General features: G+C 46.2%; 1 protein-coding gene across 1 annotated transcript; it reads left to right on the top strand.

Moving 5' to 3' along the window:
• Positions 1–27,725, top strand: SMIM31 (small integral membrane protein 31). The gene is made up of 3 exons (XM_058657571.1): positions 1–309; positions 11,159–11,292; positions 27,612–27,725. Exons 1-3 carry the CDS (start codon positions 200–202, stop codon positions 27,707–27,709), a joined length of 342 nt encoding a protein of 113 aa, XP_058513554.1. The 5' UTR covers positions 1–199; the 3' UTR covers positions 27,710–27,725.

Below are 27,725 nucleotides of genomic sequence, written 5' to 3'. Positions count from 1 at the left end.
AACTGAATTTCACTCAGACAATTTCCTGTTTCCTACTTGACGCGTAGTGGGGGAAGGATTCTTTTCAGTCTTCCTTCAGAGGTAGATTCCCTTGGACAGACTCTGATTAGAACTCCAGCGAGGAGTTTAGTAAACCTTGATTAATGAAGTGGCATCAGGAAGTGCCCGGGTTCTCGGGGCTGGGCAGAGTTCCGTGAAAATGTTTATTAACGACACAGCCTGCCGGGCGCTGGTCCCAGCACACGGAGGACTCTGGCTCAAGCCGACCGCCTGCTTCCCAGCCGCTCTCAGCAGACAGGAATGCTTCTGGTAAGTTTTCACAAACTCCCCATATTTTACTCACCTAAAAATGAAACTTTCCTTTTTTGTAGTTCCTGATGGATAATAAATACAACATTTCACAGCCAGACATATGGAAATCTGCCACTAGCCTTTCCTAAAAGCACCTGTAAAAATATTTGCAACTGTAAAGAGCTGCAACCATAAACAGGAGGGAAGACACCTCTGCTTTGCAGAAAACCTTGGAGTGTGGCTTTTCTTCTTTGCTGGGTCACATTGGCCCTAGACCTATTTTTTCCCTAGTGAGGCACTTCATTAATAGGCAGAATGAAACAAATTAAATTACACCAGGAGAACAATTAAATTAAACATCGATCAGATGTGAATAACACAATTAAGGCATGATTATAAAATGCTTGGGAATTATTTACTCTGCTGCTATTTTCAGAAAGATTTTGTGTAAAATTAGTATTCCACTTCCTCCTTAAAGGTTTGTTGGAATACATTCACCTTGTAAGCTCGTCATAATCTTCCCAAGGAAGAGGAAATTACTAACAATAGCTAATATTTTACTATATTCTACAATTTAGCTAACTGACACACATTTATGTAATATGTATAATATATATTCTAACTCATTTAATCTCCACAAAAACTCTCTGTGGGTTAGATATTACTGCTGTTCTTACCTCAAAAAAACACAGAAACGACATCAGTAAGTACAAAGACTTAGAGTAAAACACGACTCTAACAAGTAAGCTCTTTCAGGTAACCAGCTCACGTCTCCCTCGTCAGAGACAAACCCACTCAGGAAACTGTTCCAGTCAGCAAGTCCAAGGCGGCTGCAGGCAGGACCAACTAGAGACCATTCTGCTCAGTGAAATACGCCAATCCCAAAAGGACAAATAGTATGTGTTCTCTCCGATATAAGGCAACCTTGATGCAAAATACAAGATCAATAGATATATAGGTAAACATGTATATACATATACTGATCGAGAGGAATTGTATAAGGAAGACTATATTACCTAGAGTGCTGTATGCACCTCTACTCCTGAATAAAACAAGGAACACCAATGAAACTGTTGACTAGATCTTGACAACAGGATGCTGGACGCACTACCACTGCCTATACCTACAATGTCAGGATACACTTAAGTAGCAGAATGATGGAATATACTGTTGCAACAATAGAAGGGGGGGCTGGTAAATGAGAAGGAAGAAAGGAGAAACCCCTGAGCCCTGTGAAACTATAACATGAATAAGTAAATTGTGAAAAAGACATTCAATAGATCTATAGCAGGCTAATTCTTAAGCTAATAATTTTGCATGGCCCGCCAATGTTACAAATATCTAGCGACCTCTGGAACCAAAACGTTCCCCACTCCTGAAAGTCAAGAACTTGATTTTCCAGGTTTTAAAAATAGATATTAGTTTTATTGAATTGATTTCCGTTCTCCACAAAATCATCTTAACTCAATCATGAAGCCATAATCATTGCCATAAAAATTTACATACTGCTTTTGAACTTTAGAAGGGCTTATCTTGTATTTTTACAAAGGTAGGCAAAACTTCTGCCCTTTGGAGTCACAGCAATTATTCACACAGTAAAAGCAGGCCTGGTCGATTGCCAGTCACTTACAAGTTTACAGCTGCATAGTGTTTGGGCAGTAAGGTCTTTCTGTCCAGGGGCCCAGGGACCCACCCTCTCCCTGTGGCAACAGAGAACCTTCATTTCAAAGGCAGTTTGTGCTTCTCACTGCCTCCCACTTCAAGGCTCCAGCCAACTCAAAAACACCCTGCCGGGGAGTGACCCCGCTTCCCACCACGCCCCACACTCAGAAGGAGCACACTCCGTGAGACCTGCTCAGACAGGAGGAGAAGCTGTTTGCAACTTTGTGCAGTGATTTTGTGGTGAAAAGTTTATGATTAGGACGTAACCAGAAATACCAAAAGGATGACAAGCTGGCACAGAAACAGGGTGGTCCCTGCCAAGCTGTAGGGAATGCCGAAGACCACAGATAAACAGTCACTGACCTGAACTCAAAATGCTGGGAGTGCAATGTCCTGTCCAGAGCCGCCCTCTCTTTCTGACAAACACCCAGTTCCACCAAGATGACTGGGAATAAGATTCAGTCAAAATGACTGAAATGTTCAATCACATCCAATGAAAGTCCACAATACCAATGCAAAACAAGACGCAAATCATTTATTACATTTCAACATTTGTAATTCATTTATACCCAACCAGGCTGAAAGGCACTGGGTTTTTCATGTAATTCTGGTCTACTTGAAAGACTGAAACACTGTGGGGATAATCTAAAGATATTCACATTCACATGTCCTTAAGCAAAAATAAGAGTTCAAATTACTCTTATTTTGAAAGGTTTTGGAAATCTACTGTTTTTCAATCACCAAATATTGATTGCTTTGTCCCCTGAGGATGGATGTTTATCTGGAGTCAAAAAGGAGTGAAGAAAAAAATGAAGGTTAATTTTCAAAGTGTAAACTTGAGTTAAATAAAATTTATCTAACCATAGGAGGAAAGAAAAAAACTTGAAGACTTCTACATGTTAGAAAATTACAAATTTGGTAATGTTCTTTCAAGTATATAAATGCCCATTGCCTAAACAACTGGATGGGAATACTTATTAATAAGCCTTTTATAACTGTAACTAAAATATGTGACAGGGAGTGTCTTGGGTACCAAAACACTTTATTTGGAAGTTCGTAGTTGGAGATCAAGTGGTCCCATTAGCCCAACATCTAGTAGAGTCTGGCAGTGGTAGAGTGGATACGGAGAAACAATCTCACAGTGAACCACACAGCAGAGCCCCAGGGAGCATGCCCAGCTGCTCCTGCCAACCTTCCCATGAGCCGTACTTCCTGAACAGACAAGACCCTAGCAGAGCCCCAGGGAGCATGCCCAGCTGCTCCTGCCAACCTTCCCATGAGCCGTACTTCCTGAACAGACAAGACCCTAGCAGAGCCCCAGGGAGCAGGCCCAGCTCCTCCCACCAACCTTCCCACAGGAAGCACCTGAACAGCAAGCAAGACGACCCTAGACCTGAAGACCTTCCAGCAGGCCCATCGACCAGAGACCATAATTAGATCAGGTCTCTACCCCTGTCCACCACCATTAGCATCAATCCATCAACTATTAACGTAAGACTTGGGGATTTACAATCTGCGTGAGCGTGGGCAGCTACATCCTGGACAGTCCACAACAGAAGAGCAGAATGAGACTGTATCGTCTTTGATTTTATTTTGTTCTTCCTATTTTTTATTTTCCAAAATTCCCCAGCAAATATTGTATCTTTTATGATTAGAGGAAATTTAGAAATATTAAATCATCCTTTTGAAATACAGAAAGTAATATTAAATAAACGTAAAACCAGTAAGTACACCAAGAGAAATCATAATAGTCTTTTAAAGTAATTATGTCCCTAAAACATGACAATTTTTAAAGGTGAAGCAAATAGGTGTTCAAAATTAAAAATACAGGATTTTTTTTTCAATGTGAGAAGCAGAAAGAGATACAGAGAGCTCTCATCTTTCACCCCATTCCCCAAGTGCTTGCATCACCGACAGGAGGCACTAGACTGAAGCAGGGGCAATGAGCACAACCCAGGTGGCCCACGTGGGTGCCCAGGACCCAAGGGTGGCCCACGTGGGTGCCCAGGACCCAAGGGTGGCCCACGTGGGTGCTCAGGACCCAAGGGTGGGTGCCCACGTGGGTGCTCAGGACCCAAGGGTGGGTGCCCACGTGGGTGCCCAGGACCCAAGGGTGGCCCACGTGGGTGCCCAGGACCCAGGGGTGGCCCACGTGGGTGCCCAGGACCCAAGGGTGACCCAGGTGGGTGCCCAGGACCCAAGGGTGGGTGCCCAGGTGGGTGCCCAGGACCCAAGGGTGACCCAGGTGGGTGCCCAGGACCCAAGGGTGGCCCACGTGAGTGCCCAGGACCCAAGGGTGACCCAGGTGTGTGCCCAGGACCCAAGGGTGACCCAGGTGGGTGCCCAGGACCCAAGGGTGGCCCACGTGGGTGCCCAGGACCCAAGGGTGGCCCACGTGGGTGCCCAGGACCCAAGGGTGACCCACGTGGGTGCCCAGGACCCAAGGGTGGCCCACGTGGGTGCCCAGACCTAAGGGTGACCCAGGTGTGTGCCCAGGACCCAAGGGTGACCCAGGTGGGTGCCCAGGACCCAAGGGTGGCCCATATGGGTGCCCAGGACCCAAGGGTGGCCCACGTGGGTGCCCAGGACCCAAGGGTGACCCAGGTGGGTGCCCAGGACCCAAGGGTGGGTGCTCAGGTGGGTGCCCAGGACCCAAGGGTGGCCCACGTGGGTGCCCAGACCTAAGGGTGGCCCAGGTGGGTGCCCAGGATCAAAGACGTGAGCCATCAGCTGCTGCCTCCAGGACACTGGCAGAGACTCAGCATCAGGACTGACACTCAGGCAGTGTGGTACAGGATATGAGCATCCCAGCCAGGACCACAGCCACTGGACCAAATGTCCATGCCAGCTATAGACTTGTTTTGTAAAAAGAACATTAAACTGAAGAACTCTTGGTAGGTACAGGATGATGGATAAATATCAGACACATTTCAAGGTATGTTATCTCATATGACCTTCCATAAAATCCCCAAAGTGATTTCCTAACCACACAGGTTGAACACATCAAATACAGAATACTTGGCTATTTGTATAACAGTCTTGCTCCAGGAAATGTTTTCACCATATTTTAAAAATGAAGGCATAGAAAATCTGCTCATTAAGCTTATGTAGGCAAATACCAAGCTATATGCATGTAAAAAAACATAATTTTTATGCGACCACAATACCTCCATACAGCTGGGGGGTGCGGTGGAACTGGTCTTGGTGGGGTGGGTGTTTGAGAAGTACGGATGCCAGCTGGGACCGAGTCCCATTCAGAGCCTGCCCCCTGCTCCTGATGCCAGCTTGCTGCTAATGCAGACTGTGGGCAGGAAGTGGTGCTAGCGCGGCCACTGGGCTCCTGATTCAGCTTCCGGCTCTCAGCTGCAGTCTCAGCCAAGCTCTGGCTGTCACAGACCTCAGGGGAGTGAACAGTAGAGCGAGCCACTCACTCACTCTGTCTCTCTCTGTGTGTCAAATATTTTTTTAAAAATTTTGTAGATGATATAAAGTTTAAAGATTTCTTTAATATATAGGATGATAGAACACAAAAATAGCTGAGATCTAATTATGTGAAACAGTATAAACACTAAAAATAAAGCAGCTGGGTGTAAAACTGAAACGCAGTAACTGATTTGGCAGACTAGCAATGACACAGCGAAAAGGTTTGCAGAGGGCTACACCTGACGATGGAATGCGCGCACACACGTAGATAGATAGATAGATAGATAGATAGATAGATAGATAGATAGATGGATAGATAGATAGATAGATAGATAGATAGATAGATGGATAGATAGATTTCTACGTAACTGGCAACTCGACCATCGGCAGAATAACAGTCACCAAAACGCAGTAGCTGCTCTCCACCTTCTGGAATGCAGCCGACCTAACCTGAAACGCTTTCTACACCCGGTTTCTCCACTGTAGAAGGATTTGGAAGCACAAGGGAGAGAGGACACAGAACCTCATTGGACTAGCAGTGTCTCACAGAGGACAGGAAGCCCAGGTGACGGGGCAGGAGTGCTGTCTTCAGTCAGTGCAAGGGCCCCATGACAGCACCGGCCTCATCCGCACTGGGAATCAATGGCCGCCAGCAGGTTGTCGCCTTGTCCAAAGAACCCTCTAACAGACAGCGCTAAACAGGCTGCCTTCCACCGGACATGATTTCCCAGGCTCCGGGTTGGGCAGAGTTTATGGGGAATCCACTAACTACATGATCTTTGCAGAAGCCGATCTTTGCTTTTCTCTACAATTCTGAAATTTAAAATCTGTAGGGAGGACATGGCTTTTTATCAGAGATGGAGGATGGGATAATGCTTGAAGAATGCAGTTGCCCAAGAAACAAAAGAAAATGACATGTTTGAGGAACCAAAATAAAGAGAGAGGAAAGTAAGTCAAGGAAACGTTACAGTGCAAATATGAAGTGGAAGAAACAATGGTTTACCCTTTAGCAAGTGCAACATGCCAAGCACTTGGCAACAAAGAATAACCCAAAAAACCTTTATTTTCTGCCTGAATGAGTCTAGAAGGTGAAACATAATTTAATTCACGAACAGATTATATCATATAGTAGGAGACTGTAATTTAAGGCCTTGCTTTTATCTTCTGTTCATGCCATGGCAGAAATGCTCATATATAACCAGCTAGGCTCCCACCACAGAGCGCACAAGGAAGGGCCACTGGTTTTAGAGCATTTAAACGAGGAACCACCTCCCCCAGGCGGCAGGTCTCATCCTGAGAGCAGAGGCGGCAGCAAGTGGTCCTGCTGCCCACTGAGCTGGCGGCTACAGCCTGCGCCTCCAGTGAGACCATCACAGTCATCTGTAAACTTCTGAAAACAAGAGAGAGAAATGGAGACAGCAGTATGTCATAGAATTTCTTTTCAGCTCGTGGTTTTCAGTGTCACAGACTGCAAGAATCTGAAACACTAGAGGATTCCTCGGTGCCACGACCACGTACTTCTTCATACTGTGAAGAGACCATTTCTTCCGATTCCGGCAGCTCTTTCTTCGGATGAAGGCAATCATTTTGCCAGATCCGTCTGTTTCTTTGTAACAGTTAAATAAGCAAAGAAGCAAATAAATGCATAAGGCTCATGGAAAAATTTAACTGAACTAAAAGTAAGTTTATTTTGGTACAAAAATAATTAAATGCATAATTTTTTCACAGTACACATTTTCCATGAAGCTTTTGAACTCTTCATATATAAGTAATATTCTATCATGTAAAACCAGAAATGATTCATCCTTACTCTGCTATTAAAATGGTGACTGTGGTAAGTTTCAATCCTTTGAGAAGCTGCAAAAAGCAAGTGATGCAGTTATTATTCTATTATTGTCAAGCCAAGTGGGAAGCGCAGTCAGTGAGAACAACCAGGGAAGACGCAAGCCATACAAACAGCTGTTTTCAGCTGTTCCCCCAAGGCTGTTCAAGAATGGGCTGGAGTAGGTCTTTAGCCTAACTGTGAAGACACCTGCCTCCCCAGTGAGTGCCTGGGCCTGAACCTGCCTGTGGCTCCTGACCCCAGCCACCTGCCAGCACTGAGGGGCAGTCAGAGTGCCTGGGCTTGAACCTGCCTGTGGCTCCTGACCCCAGCCACCTGCCAGCACTGAGGGGCAGCAGGAGACACAGCAGTTGTGGCTTAAGCAGTTACGTTCCTGCCAGCCCTGTTAGAGAGCTAGACTGCACGTCCAGCTCCAAGATCAGGCCAGCCAGGTCCAGCCACTGCGGGCATTGGAGAACAAATCCGAAACAGTAGGGCACACTCTCTCACTCCCTGTGTGCTTTTCTGCCTTTCAAATGAATACACAATTTTTAAAAGATGAATTGGGACAGGATAGGCATTGTGAGGAGCAGGTGAAGCTGCAGCCTGCAATGCTGACACTCCATATGGAAGCAAGTTCATTTCCCAGAGGCTGCAGTTCTGATCCCGCCACCTGCAGAAGATGGCCCAAGTCCCAGGACCCCTGCCACCCACACGGGAGACTGGCCGAAGCACCTGGCTCCTGTCTGTCTGGCTCAGCCCTGGCCACTGCGGTCACTGGGGAGAGCGCAGAGGCTGGACAATGTCTCCCTCTCTCTCATTAAATCTGCTTTTAAAAATAAATAAACCTAAGATGAGGAACAGCACAGGCGCCAGCCTCAATGTCTCCACCGGTAGACAGCAATGCTGGCCAGGAGTCAGGACAGTGGTGGAGGGCAGCCGACGGGGCTCCACGGGGTTCGACACTGGTGGAGGGCAGCCGACGGGGCTCCACGGGGTCCGACAGTGGTGGAGGGCAGCCGACGGGGTTCCACGGGGCCCGACAGTGGTGGAGGGCAGCCGACGGGGCTCCACGGGGTCCGACAACACACAGGCACCAGCCCAGCATGTTTGCTCAGCCAGCGTTCTGCTGTTGAGCTGCCAAGGTGAGCCTCCACTCGGCTCATTGCGCCTCAGAAGCACAGCATTCAGGATGAACAGCTGTAAACAGCCCACCTCACAAGGTGTACACAGACAAAAACATGCACGTACCGAGAGTCGCAGCAGAGTAGTCGTACACGTGGGACAGAACCAGAAAACTGTCCCGAACACACGGGTGTAAGGCACGTCAAAAGGTTCATGGCAAGTGCATTTAAAAGATAAATATTTTGCTATCCCCCCAAATTGAAAATCATGCAGATTTCCCATAATATTTTTCCATGACCTTTTTCAAAGCTGCATTAAATGTGATTTTTAAACATTTTGCACCAAAATACTTATCTTTTAATTTCCTTTTCTACAGACTTTTAAAATACTCTCGTCTATAGTAAAACCCCCTTAGCATTTCATTCATCCTGGCTCCTTTCCCCAACCTATAACACTCAGGCACCAGTAGATGGCAGCATTGTTTCTGTTTTCAGTTTTTTTTACTTTTCCTGATTAGAATCTCAAACCCATACTGTTCTGTCCTATGTACCATTCTGGCAGAGCTAACAGTCTTTACGTTCTCTTAAGAATCACATGTACAATTAACTTCATTTTGAAATCTCAGTGAATCGCACAATGTCAGAGCATCTATCCATCCCTGCGAACCACGAGGAACTTAGAGCGATCGCCGTTCCCAACCGCTGAATTGACACAGGGGTCTGTGGGCCCTCTGTCCTCATCTTCATCCCCCTCCTTCATGCACTCCTTTGGAGTAGTCTTCGTACCATCTGCACCTGTCATACCAACAGCTTCCACGGCCACCTCACCTTTCTTTCCAAGTGTTCTCACCCCTGCCTTCCTGCCTCTATCGCCAAGATCTTCCAGCACAGATAACGTCTCACTCCTGGGCTTGTCCCTTCATCACTGTTCATCTCTCCTACACGTGAGCTGGTAACTAAGATTTCCAATCACTGCTTTGGCTTTCTCCTACTGAACTCCTCGCATTCACCTTCTTAGTATCATTTAAATCAAAGCTCTCATCTCAGCGTTACATCCTTTCAACGACCTTTGCCTACTACCTGACATAAAACCCCTTTCCAGTCAGTCCATGTAATGCTTTGCCAAATGTGAGTCGAATCATTAGGGTGGCTTTGGCTTTGGGTGGGTGTTTGGCTGACTGGTTGATGTCCAAATGGTTGACAATGTTGCCTGAACGCCGGAAGAATGTTCTTACGAGACAGGATTTGGGTGTAGGCACTCAGCCTGGCGTTTCAAGATGCTGGGTACTGGCTTCCTCCTCGGCCACCCCGGCTGCGGCAATCAGAGGAGTGAGCCAAGGCATGCAAGACCTCTTTCTCCCTTCTTCCCCTCTCTCTTTCCCTCTGTAATTCTCAGTGTTTAAAAACAAGTATTTTTTAAAAGACGCTGTGTAAGCCCCTGTATCACACATAGGAGACCCTGGGTTCTCTATGTCCTGGCTTCCTGCTAACGGAGATGCCAGAGCAGGCAGGTGGGTTCCAGCCACCCACACAGGGGAGCTGCACTGAGGCCTTTGGAAAGTGAGCCAGGAAATAAGGAGCTTGTCTCATCTCAACACAGAAATAAATAAGCTTTTTGTTTAAAAAAAAACAAAAACAAGAAAGTAGGCCACCCAAGTTGGCGTTGCGGCTCTGCCACACTCTAGCCTGACACTTGACGGCAAGTCACTCCCACCTCCCAGTGGAAATGCAGACAGCAGCAGTGTGTGATCTCTAGAGTTACTGTGCGCCAAGCTCATGGACACGCGTAGGAGGAAGGCAGCCCTCTCCTGTGCCCTGCCTCGCCTGGCCTTCAGTGCCCGCCCGCGGCCTTGGGAAGCCCTCCTTCCTCCTGAGCAGGCAGCAGGTCCTCCCCGCCCTTCAGCCACACAGCCGTGCGTGCGTGCTTCAGTTTTTTCAATATGTGATTTCTACTCGTCTTTTAATTGTCACTTGCCAACTCCAGAACCTAAGCTTCGCAGCGCATAAACAGCGATGGGTACCAGGAGTAGAGGCCCCGGGAAGCACTTCACCCTCTCACAGAGGGACCTGACCTGAAGAGGGACTGCTGTGGACAGCATCAGCCCCACAGCCTGGCTTCCACATTCTGGAACTCCATCACTCGGGAATGGGAGAGTGCAGCTAGACTGAGTGCGTGCAGACTTTTTCTTACCATCATCTCTAAGTGACAGTGTGCCAGCTCTTCACACGGCCTGACATTGTACTCGGTATTGTAGAGGCAAGGTGTGAAATCTCCTTGACACCAAAGCTCTGGTTCAGCCACTGTTTGTGCAACTCAAGTCGGAAGCTGTCTTCATTAATTTGTTAACACGTAGTCCTTATTTGGTTTAGACAAGTGACAGTTTCAAGTCTATGATTTAAATGTTCCCAATTTGCTTTAATTGTACATCAGGCTGTAGATGCCAGGTAATTTCAAACACATAAACTAAAAAAAAAAACAAAAAACAAAAAACCTACATTTCTGTGTAGCCATGTCCAAGCAGAAATCAGTCTTGCAACTTGTCCCTGCAAGGAATTAAACATATCCCACCTTGCTCCCAGAGTTGCCTCCAAAACAAAGATGCAGAACCATAAATTGACTCTGCCTTTCAAACTTCCACTTCGTCTGCTAGTCAATGCAGTGCGGGTGTTATTTCAATTACACCAAACTTCAGTCCATTTCCAATGCCACATACATCATGTTGCGGGCATTTATGCAAGTTTTAGCACATCTCATATGTGTTTATTCTAAACTAAGCAATTTGCAAGTGGCTCTCTCTTGATTAGACTGTGCTGAGTCTGTCTTTGTCTATCACAGGCGAGGAAGCTTCTGGAGTTCCATGGAGCTTCCATTTACCAACCTGGAAATGGCGTTCATTCTACTCGCTTTTGTCATCTTTTCATTGTTCACCCTGGCTTCCATCTACACTGACCCGGATGAGCAGAATGAAGGTAAAGACAAAGGGCTCTGTGCCCTTGAACCGCGAGGCAATCCTGCACGTGCCTGCCTGGGTCGGTGTACAGAGGGGTAGGGACCTGTGTGTTCGTTCAACGAGGAGGGATCAGGAGTTTGTTTTTTAATGCATTCCTGTTAAAGTCCAAACACCTGGAAAACATGTAGAAGCATTTTATAAACCAAATACCACATGTTTTACTCACTGCCAGAAGCTTTAACCGCTAACAATAGAAATATATAATTTAAACTGTTGTGCTTGGTAATTCATCAAGTTTCACACAAAACTGATGATAACTTGGGAGTGTTGCCGAAAGGGGCCAAAAAATTCTACGCATTGGGCATGTGGATAAATGCCTGCCGGGGAAACCACACGTGGTGGCAGAGAATAAGGCTGAATTATGGAAAAGCAAATCGCATTCTGCTTTCTCACGTCCTGCTCCACATCCACTCTTGAGCACAGAAGAAAAGCACCATCTAAGAAACAGAAACTCCTCTGTCTTACTGACATGCAACATTTACATAACGCAAACAAGAAGCTGAAGAAACAGGAACTGCTGTTCATACTGACATGTGACTGGAGAACACCACGGAGAACACCATGGAGAACACCATGGGGAACACCATGGAGAACACCATGGAGAACACCATGGGGAACACCACGGAGAACACCATGGGGAACACCACGGAGAACACCATGGAGAACACCACGGAGAACACCACGGAGAACACCACGGAGAACACCATGGAGAACACCACGGAGAACACCACGGAGAACACCATGGAGAACACCATGGGGAACACCACGGAGTCCATAAAATCTTCCCCTTCCTCCACAAATTATGTACACCACATTCACTTACATTGGGTTTGGCTGAAAGCAGGAGTAAGACTAAAGCTGTGGCTACTTTAACTGGATCTAGCTCTTCTCTCCTAAGAAAAGGAAGCCTGGAGGCAGAGTGCAAGACGGACCCGCACCCCAGGGTATCCTGGGGGGCCTCCTCTCTAGTCTCACTCCCTGGGCCACTCTGGCAGACACACCTTTTCCTAACATTTACGCATGCCTTTTGGAAAGAGAAGGAGTAAAGAAATACTGGAATTCTCCATCCTTTGACAGCACTCTCAGAATTTGCTCATACAACTCCCCTTTGGTCAAACGTAGTCCGCAGCTCGCAGGAAGATCAGGCAGTAGTTTTTGTCCTTGTGGATCTTCTATTTGGACAGATAGACACTCAGAAGGGTAGAGATGAGTTCCTCTGGCTCACTCCCCATTTGCCCACCACAGCCAGGCCGCACTAGGCTGAAGCAGGACCCAGGACTCGGGCCGGGTGTCCCACAGTGCAGGCAGAGGCCCACACACGAGAGCTCACCTGCTGCTCCAGGGAGCACACTGGCCAACTCTGGGAGCACAGCAAAGCCTGGATTCCAACACAGCCATTCTGTATGGAATATGGATATCCAAGTGGAGGCCCAATCGCAGAGCCAGATGCCTAGCCCTGATTCTATTCCTTAAAGACCATGTGCCCAACTAAAATGTAGAGTTTGTATACCTAAGAAAAGGCAGAAATGGCAGCATCTGCCAGACACATATGTTTACATACATCAAACCATGCCGTCATTACGGGGCTGATGTTCATTAACTGAGGAAATGCTGAGTTACAAGGAAGACAAAGAGGCAGCTAAGGGCCAGTGGGTCCTTAACCAGATGAACACTGGGGACACACCTCCGATTCGGGCCCACTAAGGCCACTATGACCCAGTGAATCTGCATTCTTTCCTAGGTGTGGCGCCTCTTCCTGTGTCTGCAAGCACACCCATGATTCCAGGGTTCATTCCCAGCCAGGAAGTACTGTTTAACTCTTCATGAGGACTGAACATGTGTTCGCTAGCACACAGGCCTTTCAGCTCCCCAGTTTGCTGCCCCCCTCGTACTGCACCTTGCTTCCCCGACCATAACCCGTAACTATGAGGAGTCCAAGGATGACGCCTGTCGCAGAGGTTTAGCTTTCCTTGACATTTTCATATCCCATTTTTGTAACATCTTCTTCACTGTATTCTTCGTATGTTCATTTCCCAAGATAACGCTCCGTGTCTGAACACTACTGAACGCATCAGGGTACATCACCAACACCAGAGGTGGCTGCTAACAGATCCCCATTACGAAAGCCCCTTGTACTCAACTTCCTGATGACCACAGAGCAGTCGCAAGCTTACTCCCCGTGAGAACGCAAAAGGGGTACAATTCCAACACATCATGTGACCTAGGGGTGACATCTAACACCTCTGAATTAGTCGGATTGTTTTAATTTTCTTTCCCACAACCAGCAGAAAATTGCAGAAACTACTAGAAATGAAACAAACAAACAAAAAAAACCCTCGACGTAGGCATGGGTGTTTCATGACGCACTGAGATGCAGCACTCCGCACCAGCGTGCCTGGTTCAAGTCCGGGCTACTCCACTTCTGCTCCAACTTCATGCTGTGCACCGGGGACAGCAGATGACGGCCCAGCAGTCAAGTCTCCTGTCACTCGTGTAACTGGAGAGGGTTTACATTTAAGAAAAAGTTATGAGGTTATTATTTTTGCTCTTGTATGTTTGTTTGACAGAGAAGAAGGGGGGTAAGGCAGAGTGAGCGACTCCACCTACTGGCTGACTCCCCAGATGCCCGCAAAGGCTGGGACTGGCCCACACAGTCAGAACGGAGCTGCTGTCGCCCATTCAGGCGACAGGGACCCGCGTACGTGGACCCTCCCCAGCTGCCTCCTGCAGGGCGTCTTAGAAGGATGCAGGCATTCCCAGCGGCATCTTACCTGCTACACCTAACGCATGGGAAGTTTTCATTTACTTCTAAGAGTTGATTTTCATTTGATATCAGAATATTTTAATATGGCAATATTATTTTATTATTTTTTTAAAAGATTTATTTGTATTGGAAAGGCAGATTTACAGAGAGAAAGGTCTTCCATCTACCAGTCTATTCCCCAAGCAGCAGCAAAGGCCAGAGCTGCACTGAGCCGAAGCCAGGATCCAGGAACCTCTTCCGGGTCTCCCACGCGGGTGCAGGGTCCCAAGCCTTTGGGCCGTCCTCGACTGCTTTCCCAGGCCACAGGCAGGGAGCTGGATGGGAAGTGAAGTAGCTGAGACACAAACCAGTGCCTATAAGGGATCCTGGCATGTGAAAGGTGAGGATTTAGATATTGAGCCACCATGCTGGGCACTCTCGAGTTCTTAACTGTTTACTACAGCATTTTCAATTCTTTCACTATTTTTATAAAAAGAGAGGGGGGCCTGGTGCAGTAGCCTAGCAGCTAAAGTCCTTGCCTTGCATGCGCTGGGATCCCATATGGGTGCTGGTTCTAATCCCGGCAGCTCCACTTCCCTTCCAGCTCCCTGCTTGTGGCCTGGGAAGGCAGTCAAGGACGGCCCAAAGCCTTGGGACCCTGCACCCATGTGGGAGACCGGGAAGAAGCTCCTGGCTGGCTGCTGGCTTCGGCTCATTGCAGCTCCAGCCATTGCAGCCACTTGGGGAGTGAATCAACGAATGGAGGATCTTCCTTTCTGTCTCTCCTCTCTGTATATGTGACTTTCCAGTTAAATAAATAAATCTTTTAAAAAGAGAGAATATAAGGTATGACTCCGTGAAATATTTCAGGAAAATTTCCTTCTGAGCAAACTGATCAAATGCCACAATTCTGCTTCTGTCACTTCAATGGAGTCCGAAAGAGCAGCCTTTGTTGGAAGGAGGGCTCTGGCTGCTTCTCACTGACCTCACACGGACCATCCGCCGCGAGGACTGCTGCTCTTTCAGTCACACACAACTTGAAAAGAGCAATCTAAAGTGAGAACGGCAACTCTGGCTATTTGTGCAGAGGTGCCCAACAAAAGCAGCCTTGGGCCACTCTAGAAGACACCCCCAGGCTGTGCCAGGGTCAAGCTTTCATGTGGCAGCCACCCCGTCGGGCATGATGGGCTGTGGCACTCCACACCAGTCAGCCCGGGCAGGGATGCCGGCCTTAAAGCTCTGGAATCAGTTATCACTGTAGAGCTAATTCAGAATTTTAAGAATCCACTCAATCTGAAAAGGAAAAACATCTCCTTATTTGGATCAGTTAAAAGCTAGACACTGAAAGCTACGCGGCACTGTGGAAGTGAGAGAAGCAGGGCGCCTTGCCCCGGTTCAACGCGCAGTTGACTGCCACCAAGCCCGCGTCGGAGCCGACAGAGAGATTGCCCATTTTCCAGCTGCCGGCTCACCCCTTACATATCTAGAAAAACTGCAGATTTCTTCTCCCAAATCCTCCCCGTCCTGTGTTCCTAGAAGAGACTTGGCTTTTCCCTAGGACACAGAGAATCCCCGCCGCTGACTCTGGCATGACCTCCTGAGCCCCGTCTCTCCCACGCCTTCCCTTTCTGCTGACTGACAAGCACGCACAGAGCTTCCAAAGCCTATCCTTCAGCTGCGATCAGACACAGAGATGAGCATCTCCCGCACAGCGAGGGCAGGTAGCCTTCAGTGCCAGTCACAGCTGATGCTTTTCTGTGACCCTGCAGAAGTGCCGGGACCCTCCGAAGGAAGAGCTGCTCCCTTACGGCGACGCCTTGAGGAAATCAGCCTCCTTTCTTGTTCCTCTTCTCTCTCTTTTGGCTTTTTGTTTGTGTGCTTGTTGTGATAACCTGATGTGTCTACGATCTCGTGTATCTATATAAACGCACATATACTTACTAGAATTTTAAGTATTCACACACTGGGCAAAGGGGCAAACGCCCACTGGTACTACAGCTCCCTTGAGGGACTCTACCTCAGTGACACTGACTGGGACCCACTTCCGAATCCCCTCTCTGACCAACACAGATTTGTGTGTGTGACGGAAAGGTGATTTTCGTAAAACAATACCTAGCCCAGGCGTTTTAACGTGCTGTGTTTCTGTTGTCTTTCTTATTTGTAAGCTTGGTGACAATTTACCAAACTGGCTTCTCAATTCATTAAATATGGATAGGTCACAGAACCCTAAATTCAGACAACAATACCAAATATAGCAAGGGAGACTTTTTATGAACCATAGGTCAATTTCCCAGGCAGAAACATTCATTATGTACATGCAAAGCAAAGTTAGAATTCCCAAGGCAGCAGGAAATTTCCATCCTTGCTCAGAATGCACTCTCCTCCTGCTCCTTCACAGGATCGCTACTGACTACCAGGTCACGTTTGCTCTCTCTCTTCTGTAATCACTAACCCAGAACGAGTTCTCTCTCAGTGGAAATTTTGCAGCACAACTTTACACATCACTGGTTCGGTGTTTACCTTCATCTTGCAATACCAACGAGCGAGAAATGTGACTACAAAATAATGAGCAAGGAGTGCATGGCTTCTTACTGAAACTTGTTGACCACTCAGCAACTGTACTTTGCAAGACAGCATCAAGCTGGGCATCATGCTGCCCATGGGTCAGGAATGAAAACTAAACCAACTGCCAGTCTTGCCCTTAACATTTAGTGCTAGAGGAGAGAGAGAACGGGTAGAAAAGTCAAATGTGAAAATTCTTGCTCTAATAGGGCTGATTCCTTATTTTTATATGAAGTCTTTCCTTGAGAGGCCAGAAATAAGATGATGAACCATAGTAGCATTAAAGAAAGAGAGAATGCTGCATGTGGCCGACCTGTAAGATCCACTAAGCGCAGAGCTGGGTCTGTTTGAGTCCCTGCCTGTGCCAGCTCTTACATTACACTGAAAATCCCAACACCCTGGACTCCTATAGATAAAATCAGATTGATTTGTGAATAAGTGGCACCACCACTGAGGGCTGATCTGTGTATTCATAAACATCCTGGAAAGCCCAGTGGCATGCAGCGCAAGTTAATTCAGTGAAGTAAATCAGTAAGAGACTCCTCCTCCTGCTGTAACATATCTGATCATCTTCGCGTGGTGTCCAGGTTGGATGTATTCATGAATTGAAACTGCATTTTATCACCACTCAAAGGAAGCACAACCAGAATAGCTATGATCACTGGGTAGAAGAAATTATAGAATTCACACCAGTGCCAAGTATAAGTGCTTTCACATATTGTGGTTATTTTTCTTATAGAGAAAACTGCTTAACTTTATTTCATGAATTATAAAGAGCTGTTTTCTGTTTTACTGTTCTTTAGTTTTCTAATTTAATGTTGTAGTATCAGTTCAGAACACACGAATGTAATGGCCTCTTTGTATCTTCAGAGAACAACCTGTATTGGTAGGTGATGCTACAAAAGCAGCTATTTCCTGCCTCAGTTAGGTTGTTGTCCACCAACACCTGGTACCTGGCTTTGAAAGCTGTCTGGTCTAATGACTAGGAGGAAGCGATTAAACCTGAGGGACCTGTCAGGAATTATGAGGGTATTCTGAGTAGGTAACGATCCTTCATGAAAGGTGTGTCCAGCCTCCTGACAAACAGGAGCCGCCCCGCATCCCCGCACCAGACACTCCCCTCCAGGATCCACAGCCTGCTTGACTTGACGCACACGGCACAGAGTTCCAGGGAGAGAAAACAAACCCCAGGAGCAGGTACCCCACTCCATACTAAATTATTCTGGAGTTAGACTTTAAAACTGGTAGAGAACTCCTTTAGACGTTTCAGCTGCTGAAGCTCAACAGTCAAGGTGAGCTAAAGGCCCGCCTAGGCCTCCCACACAGGGATGTCAGGAAGGCTGGAGATACAGGGCGCGTGTTTGGAGTCGGAGAGAGATGCGCTGGAATCTCGCCCTTACTTCTCCTGAGCACATAAATGCTCACAATTACATAATGTGCTGATCCTCTCCTCAACTAGTGAAGATAAATTACCCAGACGGGGTGTTATGAGGAGTAAAGCTCATAAAATATGGTAAGCTATTTAAAGTACAACCCTTGTTGTTGCCGCTCCTTTACCACTGTTCCGTGTGGATCTGTAGTCTGCTGGCTGCTACCCGTGACTCAGTCACTCTCAGGGCACCCTGCGACCCCTTGGTTTATAGATTTCCTACCACCAACAGGACACTTTTGTTTGTTTGTTTGTTCTTTGCATGTTACTTATTTACCTCCAAATAAGTGGAGTTTTGTAAGTCTCGTCTCAATAGTGGCTTGTAGGTTTTTATGATTTCTGCTCTCCTTACATTTCTTTGGTTTGGGTTGGGTTGTGGGGTTTTGTTTGTTTGTTTGTTTTGGCAACACTGGGTGCCACGTGGCAATGCGCAGCATCTGTTAAGTCCTTGTTGCTCAACTTTGTAGCAGACTTGATGGTGTGCTCAGAGAGGAGTGGGCACTTTCTGTGTTCTACAAGGATTACTAACTGATAATAAGTACAGTTTCTGTGTACACTTATGAGTCCTAGGATTTGAGTGACTGTGTGCTTAACGGAACACTGAACAAATGCAAACAGCTTTGGACCTACAGGAGGTGTCACCACACAGCCACAGCCGGGCCCAGTCATCTCTTACAAGGTCTTTAAATTTTTCCACTCCCATCATCACCTCACTAAGCAGCCAGGCACTGTGGACACCACTGGACAGGTCCACTGCCCTCCCAACAGACTTTTAAAAATTCATGAGGCAAGAAATCCTCGCACATTCCAGTGAGCACATAATGTATCAGCACTGATCTGATGTTAAGGAATTCCTCCAAACTCCAACCAGGAAAGCCTTTATCTCGTGGGAGCCACATGACATCTGTTCTCCACATCACACTACATCTTACAGACAGCACCATGAACTGTGACAGGCCCTCGGCGGCAGCAAAAGTAAACTTTTCCTTATTGATGAAAATTGGCAGCAGAGCTCCAAAGGATGCATCAGGGTGCACCTGTTTTCGGGTGGAATCAAACGTAGCTAAAGATATTAAATGTATTCCCCGCCACATTTACTTCTGGTTAGTCAGCATGAGGATATTATCAGTTAGTGACTATATAGCTAAAAAAAATGAAGACTGTTGGTATCAAGATTATAATCAAATTAGCTTAAGCATATTTATGGGGCAAAGCAGGTATCTGGCTGTGCTTTGAAGGAAGAAAATAAGATGGAGGTTCAGCACTGTAGCAGACAGAAACTACCGCTGACAGTGCAGGCATCCCATAGGTGGTGTTCCACTTCTAACCCAGCTTCCTGCTAATGTGCTGGAGAAGGCAGCAGACGAAGGCCCGGGGACTCACAGGGCCTCTGACACCCAGGTGGAATAACAGGACGGAGTTCCTGGTCGAGGGTTCGGCTCAGCCCAGACCTGGTTGTTACGGTCATCTGGGCAGTGAACCAGCAGGCAGAAGCTCGTGTGTTCACTCGCTCACTCTCTCCACTCTTACCTTTTGTTTCAAATGATGAATACATAGCTGAATCCATTTTTAAAAACTGAACATTTACAGAGGTAAGAGAACATGCTTCAGCTTGGGATTCAAACAGCAGGAAACGGAGAGAACAAGGGGCATGCGCCAAACAGCCACCTGTGCCGGGCGGTCTGCAAGGGCCACTCTGCCCCTCCAGGGGCATCCAGCCTAACAGTGCAGATGCCTGCCTGGCACCTCAGAGCATCTGGGTTCAGTTCCCGGCCCTCCTGATATTGCAAATGCTGGCAGACAGCAGTAATTACTCAAGTCATGAGGTCTCTGTCGCCCACAGGGAGACCAGCTTCACCCACAGCGAACATCTCAGCGCAGAATATAGGAAATCAAATTAATCAAGGCTTCTCATTGGAGCACTGTTTAGAAACACGCTACATATCAATCAATATGGGAATGATTAAACCATAGCTGAGGCTCACAGTGAATACTACTCAGTAATTAAAGAATGCTGCATGACTGTCATGAAAAACATCTAAGATACCCTACGTAGAAAAGCGTACTGCTGAATTGCATTACTGTCCTATTTGTATTTATATGTCAATACATGCATTTTGTGCTTAAACAAGCATTGTATATGTATATGAGTGAGAGTATACATAGATTATCCATTGATCATTTCTAGAATGACAAAAACACAAACTGGCAAGAGTCAGTAACTCTGGAGGGAGGAATTAGGAAAGGGAGCTTATAATTTTCTAAACTGGTTGACTATTAAGGAATTTACAACCATGATTAAAAAAAAACACTGAGAGAGATTTCAAAATAGTCTTCCGTCACTGAATTCTCACAGATGTGTGCCATTGGCAGGGAGGTAGGAAGATCCCGGGTCATTCCGTGTCTGGGACATGGAGTTAGGTGGTTTGCTGAAGTTCACACGCAGCAAGCAATAATGATATCTTGAGTATTTAATATAGGCCAAGCACTGAATATATTTAATCCTCATTTCATCTTCACAACCACACTGTACAGCAAGACTGTAAACTCATCTTTTCTAGGACAATTACACTGCCAAGAACCAGCTTCCCAGGTCCTCCAGGGAGGAAGTGAGAGGAGACCAGGAGCTTGCAGCACTTGGGACGGATGTAAAGTAGGGATCAACCCATCCCTAGCGATGTGGTCGAGGGCACAGTCAATGAGCTGTCACAACTAAATCCAGCTTTCTGGATGAACCGCACAGGCTGGCATCCCACCAACTGTTCACCAGGGCATTATAATTTTTGTCAATAATCCATCCTGGAAAAAATGTAGAACTACCTTAAAGACTACAACTGGCACAAAAAGGAATTCAGGGAATTTATTGTACCATTTCCAGCTGAGAGCTTCCTTCCCTTGAAGTCGTGTTTGTAGATAACTGGGTTGGAATATGAAGGGAACCCAGCACCAGAAGAAGGCTGACCAACGAAGAAGAGAGCTAAGGCATACGGAAAGAGCTGCACTGCTGTCCAGTCCCCTGGCCATGAGAGGCGGGCTGGCGTTTTGGTCACCACAGGTTGTTTACGGACCGTGCAGGTCAACTCCTGGCGTGCTAATACTCACAACAAAAAGTTCTGAGAGTGCAAAGGCCACAGGCACAAACACTTCCAGCTTAAACAATTGGGAGTAAAATGCCAAAATGCCTAGGTTCTAACTTAGAGGTTACTGCACTCCCTTCATAAAAGCGAGGAGAGCCCTGTTAATAAAATACTAAGTAAAACTGCTGGTCATTTTGTAGATTCTCTGTTACACACAGCTTTAAGACTTACTTTTGGGACTTTTTCCTCTTCTTGTTGGACACAATGATCCTTCTGTTTTTCAGAACCAAACTGTCCAAATTAGGAAAACCTGGACACAAATGGGGGCAAAGACCCCCCAACTAGCTCTCTCATTAGAGTCACACCCTCAGTTAAGACCAACTAACCCTGACTCTAGTGCTTGTGTTCACGCAAAGCCTTAGTCACAGTGCTTACACTGCATCAAAACATCCCTTCGGGGCCCAGCACGATAGCCTAGCAGCTAGGGTCCTCGCCTTGCACATGCCAGGATCCCACAGGGGTGCTGGATTTAATGCCGGCAGCTCCTGGCTCCTGGCTTTGGATCAGGTCAGCTCCAGCCGTTGTGGCCACTTGGAGAGTAAATCAGTGGCCAGAAGATCTTCCTCTCTGTTTTTCCCCCACTCTGTATATATGACTTTCCAATAAAAATTAAATAAACCTTTAAAATAGTCCCTCTGCAGGCGCATTCGTTTCCACACTGGTGAGCAATGGAAGTCAACAAACTGTTGACAACGCAGCAGTGAGTGAAAGTGATACGCACTATACTAAGGCAGTGCTTCCCAGTCCCCACTCTCGGTGTTCAGCAGCAGATCCATCTTTGTTGTGGAGGGCTTCCCTGCCTGTTGTAAGATGTTCAGCAGCACCCGCCCTCTCCACTGACCCACCGAGCACGCCCTCATTCCCCCAAGCTGTGACAGCAAAAGCCTCTCCCTGCACTGCCCTAGGTCCCCTGTGGAGGTCAAAGCCATGCCCAGCTGAGACCACGGTGCCAAGTGAAAGCAGTCATGCCTTCCACATGGCATCCAAGAAAAGGCAAAGCGATCACATACAGCTGCTCCACGGGAGCAGAAATCCAGCACTAAACCAGGAAATGGTCTTAAGAACGTGGCTGGTTGAGGCCTGCCTAAAGCAGGACAAGAGACGCTGGGAGGAATGAGATCTACACGCAGTCTATTTACTGGAGTGCTGACCCGTAAATCAGCGAGAGGTCGTGGGGATCATGGAGCCTGCGTGTGCAGATGCGGATCTGAACAGCAGCCAACACGGAGTCAGGGTGGGGCGGGGCGGTGTTCCTGGACTGACTGCTCAGGCAAGTGCTGTGGCTTCGCTGAGAGCACAGGTCTGGTCAAGAAGAGCTCACAGCCACACACGGAATTCAACAACCGTGGCTTTCAGTAGTTGCTCCTGGAGGCTACATTTGCTTGATTTTTGATTTCTGATTTATTAAGCAGTATACATAGTCTTGTAACAGTAAAAGACAAAAGGATTTCCCCGCCCCAGGACAGTAGTAGTAGTAGTTTCTTTTTTTAAAATCACTTTCAAAAAACATTTTTATTGGTTTACACTTTATTTCTGAAAACTTATTCATGAATTTTGAAGTTCAAGGCCCACTATCCAACATCAAAGGACCCAGATAACCTACTCTGTAAAACGGGGGGGGGGGAGGTAACACCACTCCCCCTGCACAATGTGACATGGTACATTCCAGTGAGCCACCCATCATACTCCAGGAATTATTGATATAAGAATTAAGCATATTTTCTTCGTTCCTGAGATAGATTCTACAGTATGGATGCAACCTTTCAGTTATGCACTGTTCATATTTACGTGGCCTTTCAGCCTTAACTAAAGGAAGCCAGTGTTTTGAGAATTATCACAGACAATTTCCTACAATGGTAGAAGCAGGCTATGAGGGGGGGAAAGGGTTGCTCATGTCCTGGCTGCAGACAGCACAGCTCCTCTGATCTCACTAACTCTCATTGCAAAGGGCTAGCGAGGGGAAGCGGTCACCCTCACAGACCACACAAACTGTGCTCCCTCCTAAGACACTCAAGAGACCACCTTCACAAAAGTATGCATAATAAACCAGTATCAAATTTACATCAAGCAATTATAACCTTAAAGAAAAATCAACCTTACAGATTTGGGGAAAGTAATAGAATTTATTTTTACAACAGTTTCCCAGGAATTTAATCCTAGCTAAAGGATGTTTACTAAACTCTTCGCCCAGTAGGCCAACCCCCACCAGCCAGCAGTCTTCAGCCTCAGTGGCTCCGGGTTGCTGTAATGGCTTATGTTTAAACTTCCCTAGGAGATAGTGGGCCTGCCATCCATTCAAGACATACCTGGAAGCTCTTCCCATGAGTTAGCACATCAAAGACATCTTCCCGGAAATGCTGATAAGTATATTGCCTTATGGGCAGTAATATTCTGAATTATTACCCCAAATCCTAGGACTTGGGGTTAAAGGAACAAAAAAAATTGAACAATATCGGCTCACTTTTGCAAAGGCATTTTCATTTTTGTGTATATTTTCTTGTAGAATTCTAGTGCTTTATTCTAGCATTGTCAAGTTAAATGCCAGTTACTGAGACAATTCATTTGCATGTCAGCTATCGAAGGTCCTACTTTTTGATGCCTAAATGCAAGTAACCAGGCTTTCCAGGCATAGACGTCAAACCAGCATAGCATAGTTAGATTTCACCTGAATCCAAAGGGCTCTGCCATTGCCTTGTTTGTACATGCAGGCACTATACTGGAATAAGAGACACTTCACTCAGAGACACCTTTTAAAATGTAAATGGCAGGTATGAAGCACAAAGATATTTAAGAGCGCTCCCTGCTTGTGGCCTGAGAAGGCACTCCAGACGGCCCAAAGCCTTGGGACCCTGACCCCATGTAGGAGACCTGGAAGAGGTTCTTGGCTTCTAGATTCAGATCAGCTCAGCTCCGGCCACTGCGAGCACCTGAGGAACGACCTGCAGATGGAAGATCTCTCTGTGTCTCCTCCTCTCTGTGAACCTGACTATCCAATAAAATTAATTAATAAATCTTTTCTTTAAAAGATACTTCAGATAAACATTGTTTAAGACTTTCGGTGAATGCATAGAAACCAACAGGAACCACAGTTCAAACTTTGATCTTAGATCTCTGGTGGAATTATGAAGAAGCTAAAGTACATTTCCCAGAAATGTCTGTGAACAGCTCTGTATGAAAGATACTTACATTTTTAAAATAATTAGCTTTTCTTATTTACATCTAGGAGTTTAAGAAATGGGTTTTTAAACTGTTTTAATATTAGCATTTATGGTGAATTAGGAAAATTTTTCCTATTCCATGTATGATACCAAGGGAGATACTAAATGGTGAGCCAAGATTTGTATTTCTATTGACTGTTTACAGAAACAAATGTAGTTTCTCAAGGATAAACGTAGTATCTTATTTTTCATTTTTTCCTTCTTTCTGCCTCATTGCCTCCTTCCTTCCTTCCTTCTCTTCCCTTCTGTCTTGTTCTCCTTCCTTGCTGTAGTCCTCCTGTCTCCAAGCAGGGCTTTTCTTTGGAGAAGCTCACGTTAGTGGGGACAGGGCAGTGTCAGGGCTCTCTGTCCTTCCTCTTCTCCGTCAGTTGCATCTCAAATGTCATGAACCAGAACTCACTTCACTTGGATAATGGAAATTCCACATCTCTTAATTCTGACCTCCAAACCCCTACCTCTTTACATAAACACACACAGTCTATCTGTCCCAGGAGCTGGGTCTGCTTTCCATCCGGGCCTCTTCAGCCCCTTGAATGCTTTATGAGGACGGTCATTTAAGAGGGTCTTTGAACACATTCTCATTTTCCAACATAAACACAAATCTGGTTTTTTTTGGGGGGGGGAAGGCTTATCTGGTAGATTATGTACAAATGCATCACTTTGGAGCATGCGTGGTCGTGGCTCTCAGCACTGTACTGCCTCACTCAGCCAAGGTGCCAAAGAAAGCTCTGCTTCAGTTTCTTTCAAAGAATCTCCTATTAGCCACAGGTTTGAGTTATTAGAAATACGGAACTGCAGAAATGTTTTCAGATGTCTTTTCTGGTCCTTGCTTTTATTGGAAAACACTGCACGCTTACATCCAGTGTTCACTGAACCCACTGGCCCTGATGAGGAAGAACATTCCCAATACTAAAGCTTTCAGAAAAGCAGCTAATGTTGTTGTGTAGCTCAATTCTGAGCTAACGATTACTGTCACTGCTTTAGCTTACTACACTGGGTTCCTCAGGTAGCAGACCCACTTGAGTTCCCTGCGTGCTGGCACCATGGAGCTCTCTAGAACCTCTATTTCACAATACGGAAAACACAGTCACAGAAATTAATGCCCTAGCAGCAATGCTGATGGGAAAATAGTTCATGTCAACTAGTGTCCAATCCTAATTTCTTTTTCCCAAATTTTCAGATTACGTTTGTGCTAAAGAACCTCACATTGTATACCTATGCCTACGAAAGTTTAAATCATTTCCAAATAGTATTCTGTGATATCCAACATGCTACTTCAGTACAAAATTTATCAGTCCAGAAAGTAAAATGGGTTCAATTTTGCTTTTACAGAAAGATTAGAGTGTTCACGGCCATGAATGAATCTTGATAGGCAAGAATCACTCAAGACAAAAAGCTAATATGTGTGCAATGCTGGTGTTCTTATTCTGAAGTTCTATATTTATTGTGAAAACAAAGTTGATTCACTCATCTTATATAAAGAATTTAAAATACAGAAATAATTTTTTCAAATGTAAAAGAAGAAGTTCTATGCAGTCTGAGAAAAGCCTTCAAAGGATTATTTCTGGATTTTTCCTTCGCTCCCTTAGGCACACACAAAAAATTGCATACTACCTCATAAATATGTATGACTATGGGTCAGCTAAAAAAAGAATGAAAGAATAGTTTTAGTATTACGGAAGTATCACAAACAGTCTTAGGGCTAGCCTCTGAATGTTCGCAGATTCCAAAGCTCTGCAGATAATGGGTTGCTGGTTCTGGAATGCAGAAGCAGGTCTGTGAACAGAACCAAAGGCAGCAGGACAGAGGAGCTCACTGAACCAAGGACTCGGAGCCACTCCTGCCACGACGCCACAGGTCAAATACGTACGTGCACTGCTCCAAAGAGTGAACTGAGAACTCGACACAAAATGCGTCGTCATTCAGCACATGCATTTTCAACATGTGCACTTCTGTCTACCAAAATACTTAAAGATTTTTTTTATTAGAAAGGCAGATTTACAGAAAGAAGGAAATACAAAGAGAAATATCTTTTGTCCACTGGTTCACTCCCCAAAGCGGCCTCAACGGCCAGAGCCTCACAATCCGAAGCCAGCTGCTGGTGCACCTGGGGAGTGAATCGGTAGGCAAGGGAGCTCTCTTTCTTCTTTGCCTCACCGGAGGACAGACTGGTGTATGTACAGATAGACAGGTTTACACAGGAAACACTATGGTAGCCCAAACAGAATCAGAAACACCTACAATCACTCTCTTGAATGATACTGTTTTTAAAGAGTCTTTAATTCACACTCTCCCTCCTACTGATCTCTTTCAACTAGTATCTTTAGCTTCAGACACCACCTGCAAACTGATGATCCACAGATCCATATCTTAAGCCCGGACTTCTTTTTACAAAGCATCTCAGGGTAGGGAGTCTTCCATCTGCTCCTTCACGCCTCAAATGAACACCAGAGCCACACTGGAGCAGGACCAAACCCACAGCTTGGCGCTCCATTTGGATCTCCCACACGGGTGGCTGGGAGCCAAGCACATGAACCTTCAGCAGAACGCATGAAGTGGAAGCGGGAAGAGAAGCAGAGCAACTGGGACCCAAACTGGCACTCCAGCACAGAGAGGCAGATGGCATGGAGACGGGACGGGCATGGAGACGGAGACGACTAAGCAGCTATGCCACAGTGCCCATTCTAAATAGGTTTAAAAGAAACAGCATCTTCACTTGGTCCTGAGATAATCTACCAGACTAAATGGTAATGACCCCAGCCTGGGGAGGAACAGTTCAGGCACACTCCTGGCTTCCTGGAATCTAGTACCATTGTCCGAGGCATATAACCCTCCTCCTCATCCTCTGTTTCTAGCTAGAACAGTTATCACACGCAGCTAACTTTAATGCCAATCTAAATGTTCACATGGCTCCAAGGCAGGCCACACCTTAAAAAGGAAATCATTCTCCTTTTGGAAACTGAACAAAAACATTACCTGAGATAAAATGAATGGCCAGGAGCGCTCTTCCTTTGCGGTCAAACTCCCTTTCTCTTCGCCCTGCCCTCCTTCCTTGGTATAATGTCTTTCCTCACCAACAGAAAATGCTACATTACTGCATATCCATGACCTGTTGAAGCCAAAGCTAATCTCCACATTTCCCAGATGGTTAACTCTCCTTCCTTTTTCCTACACTCTTTTTTATCACAGAAGAAGAACATCAAATGAAGGAAGAAGAGAAGAGACGAAAAAAGTCCGGAAAGAAGAAAAACATCTCAGAGAGAGAGCACGGAGTTGAGACTGTTTAACTACGATCTCACAGCC

Source organism: Ochotona princeps, chromosome 32 (genome assembly GCF_030435755.1).
Source record: "Ochotona princeps isolate mOchPri1 chromosome 32, mOchPri1.hap1, whole genome shotgun sequence".
Taxonomy (NCBI): Eukaryota; Metazoa; Chordata; class Mammalia; order Lagomorpha; family Ochotonidae; genus Ochotona; species Ochotona princeps.
The sequence above is the reverse complement of the archived record's forward strand: the minus strand, read 5'-3'. Positions and strand labels throughout refer to the sequence as shown.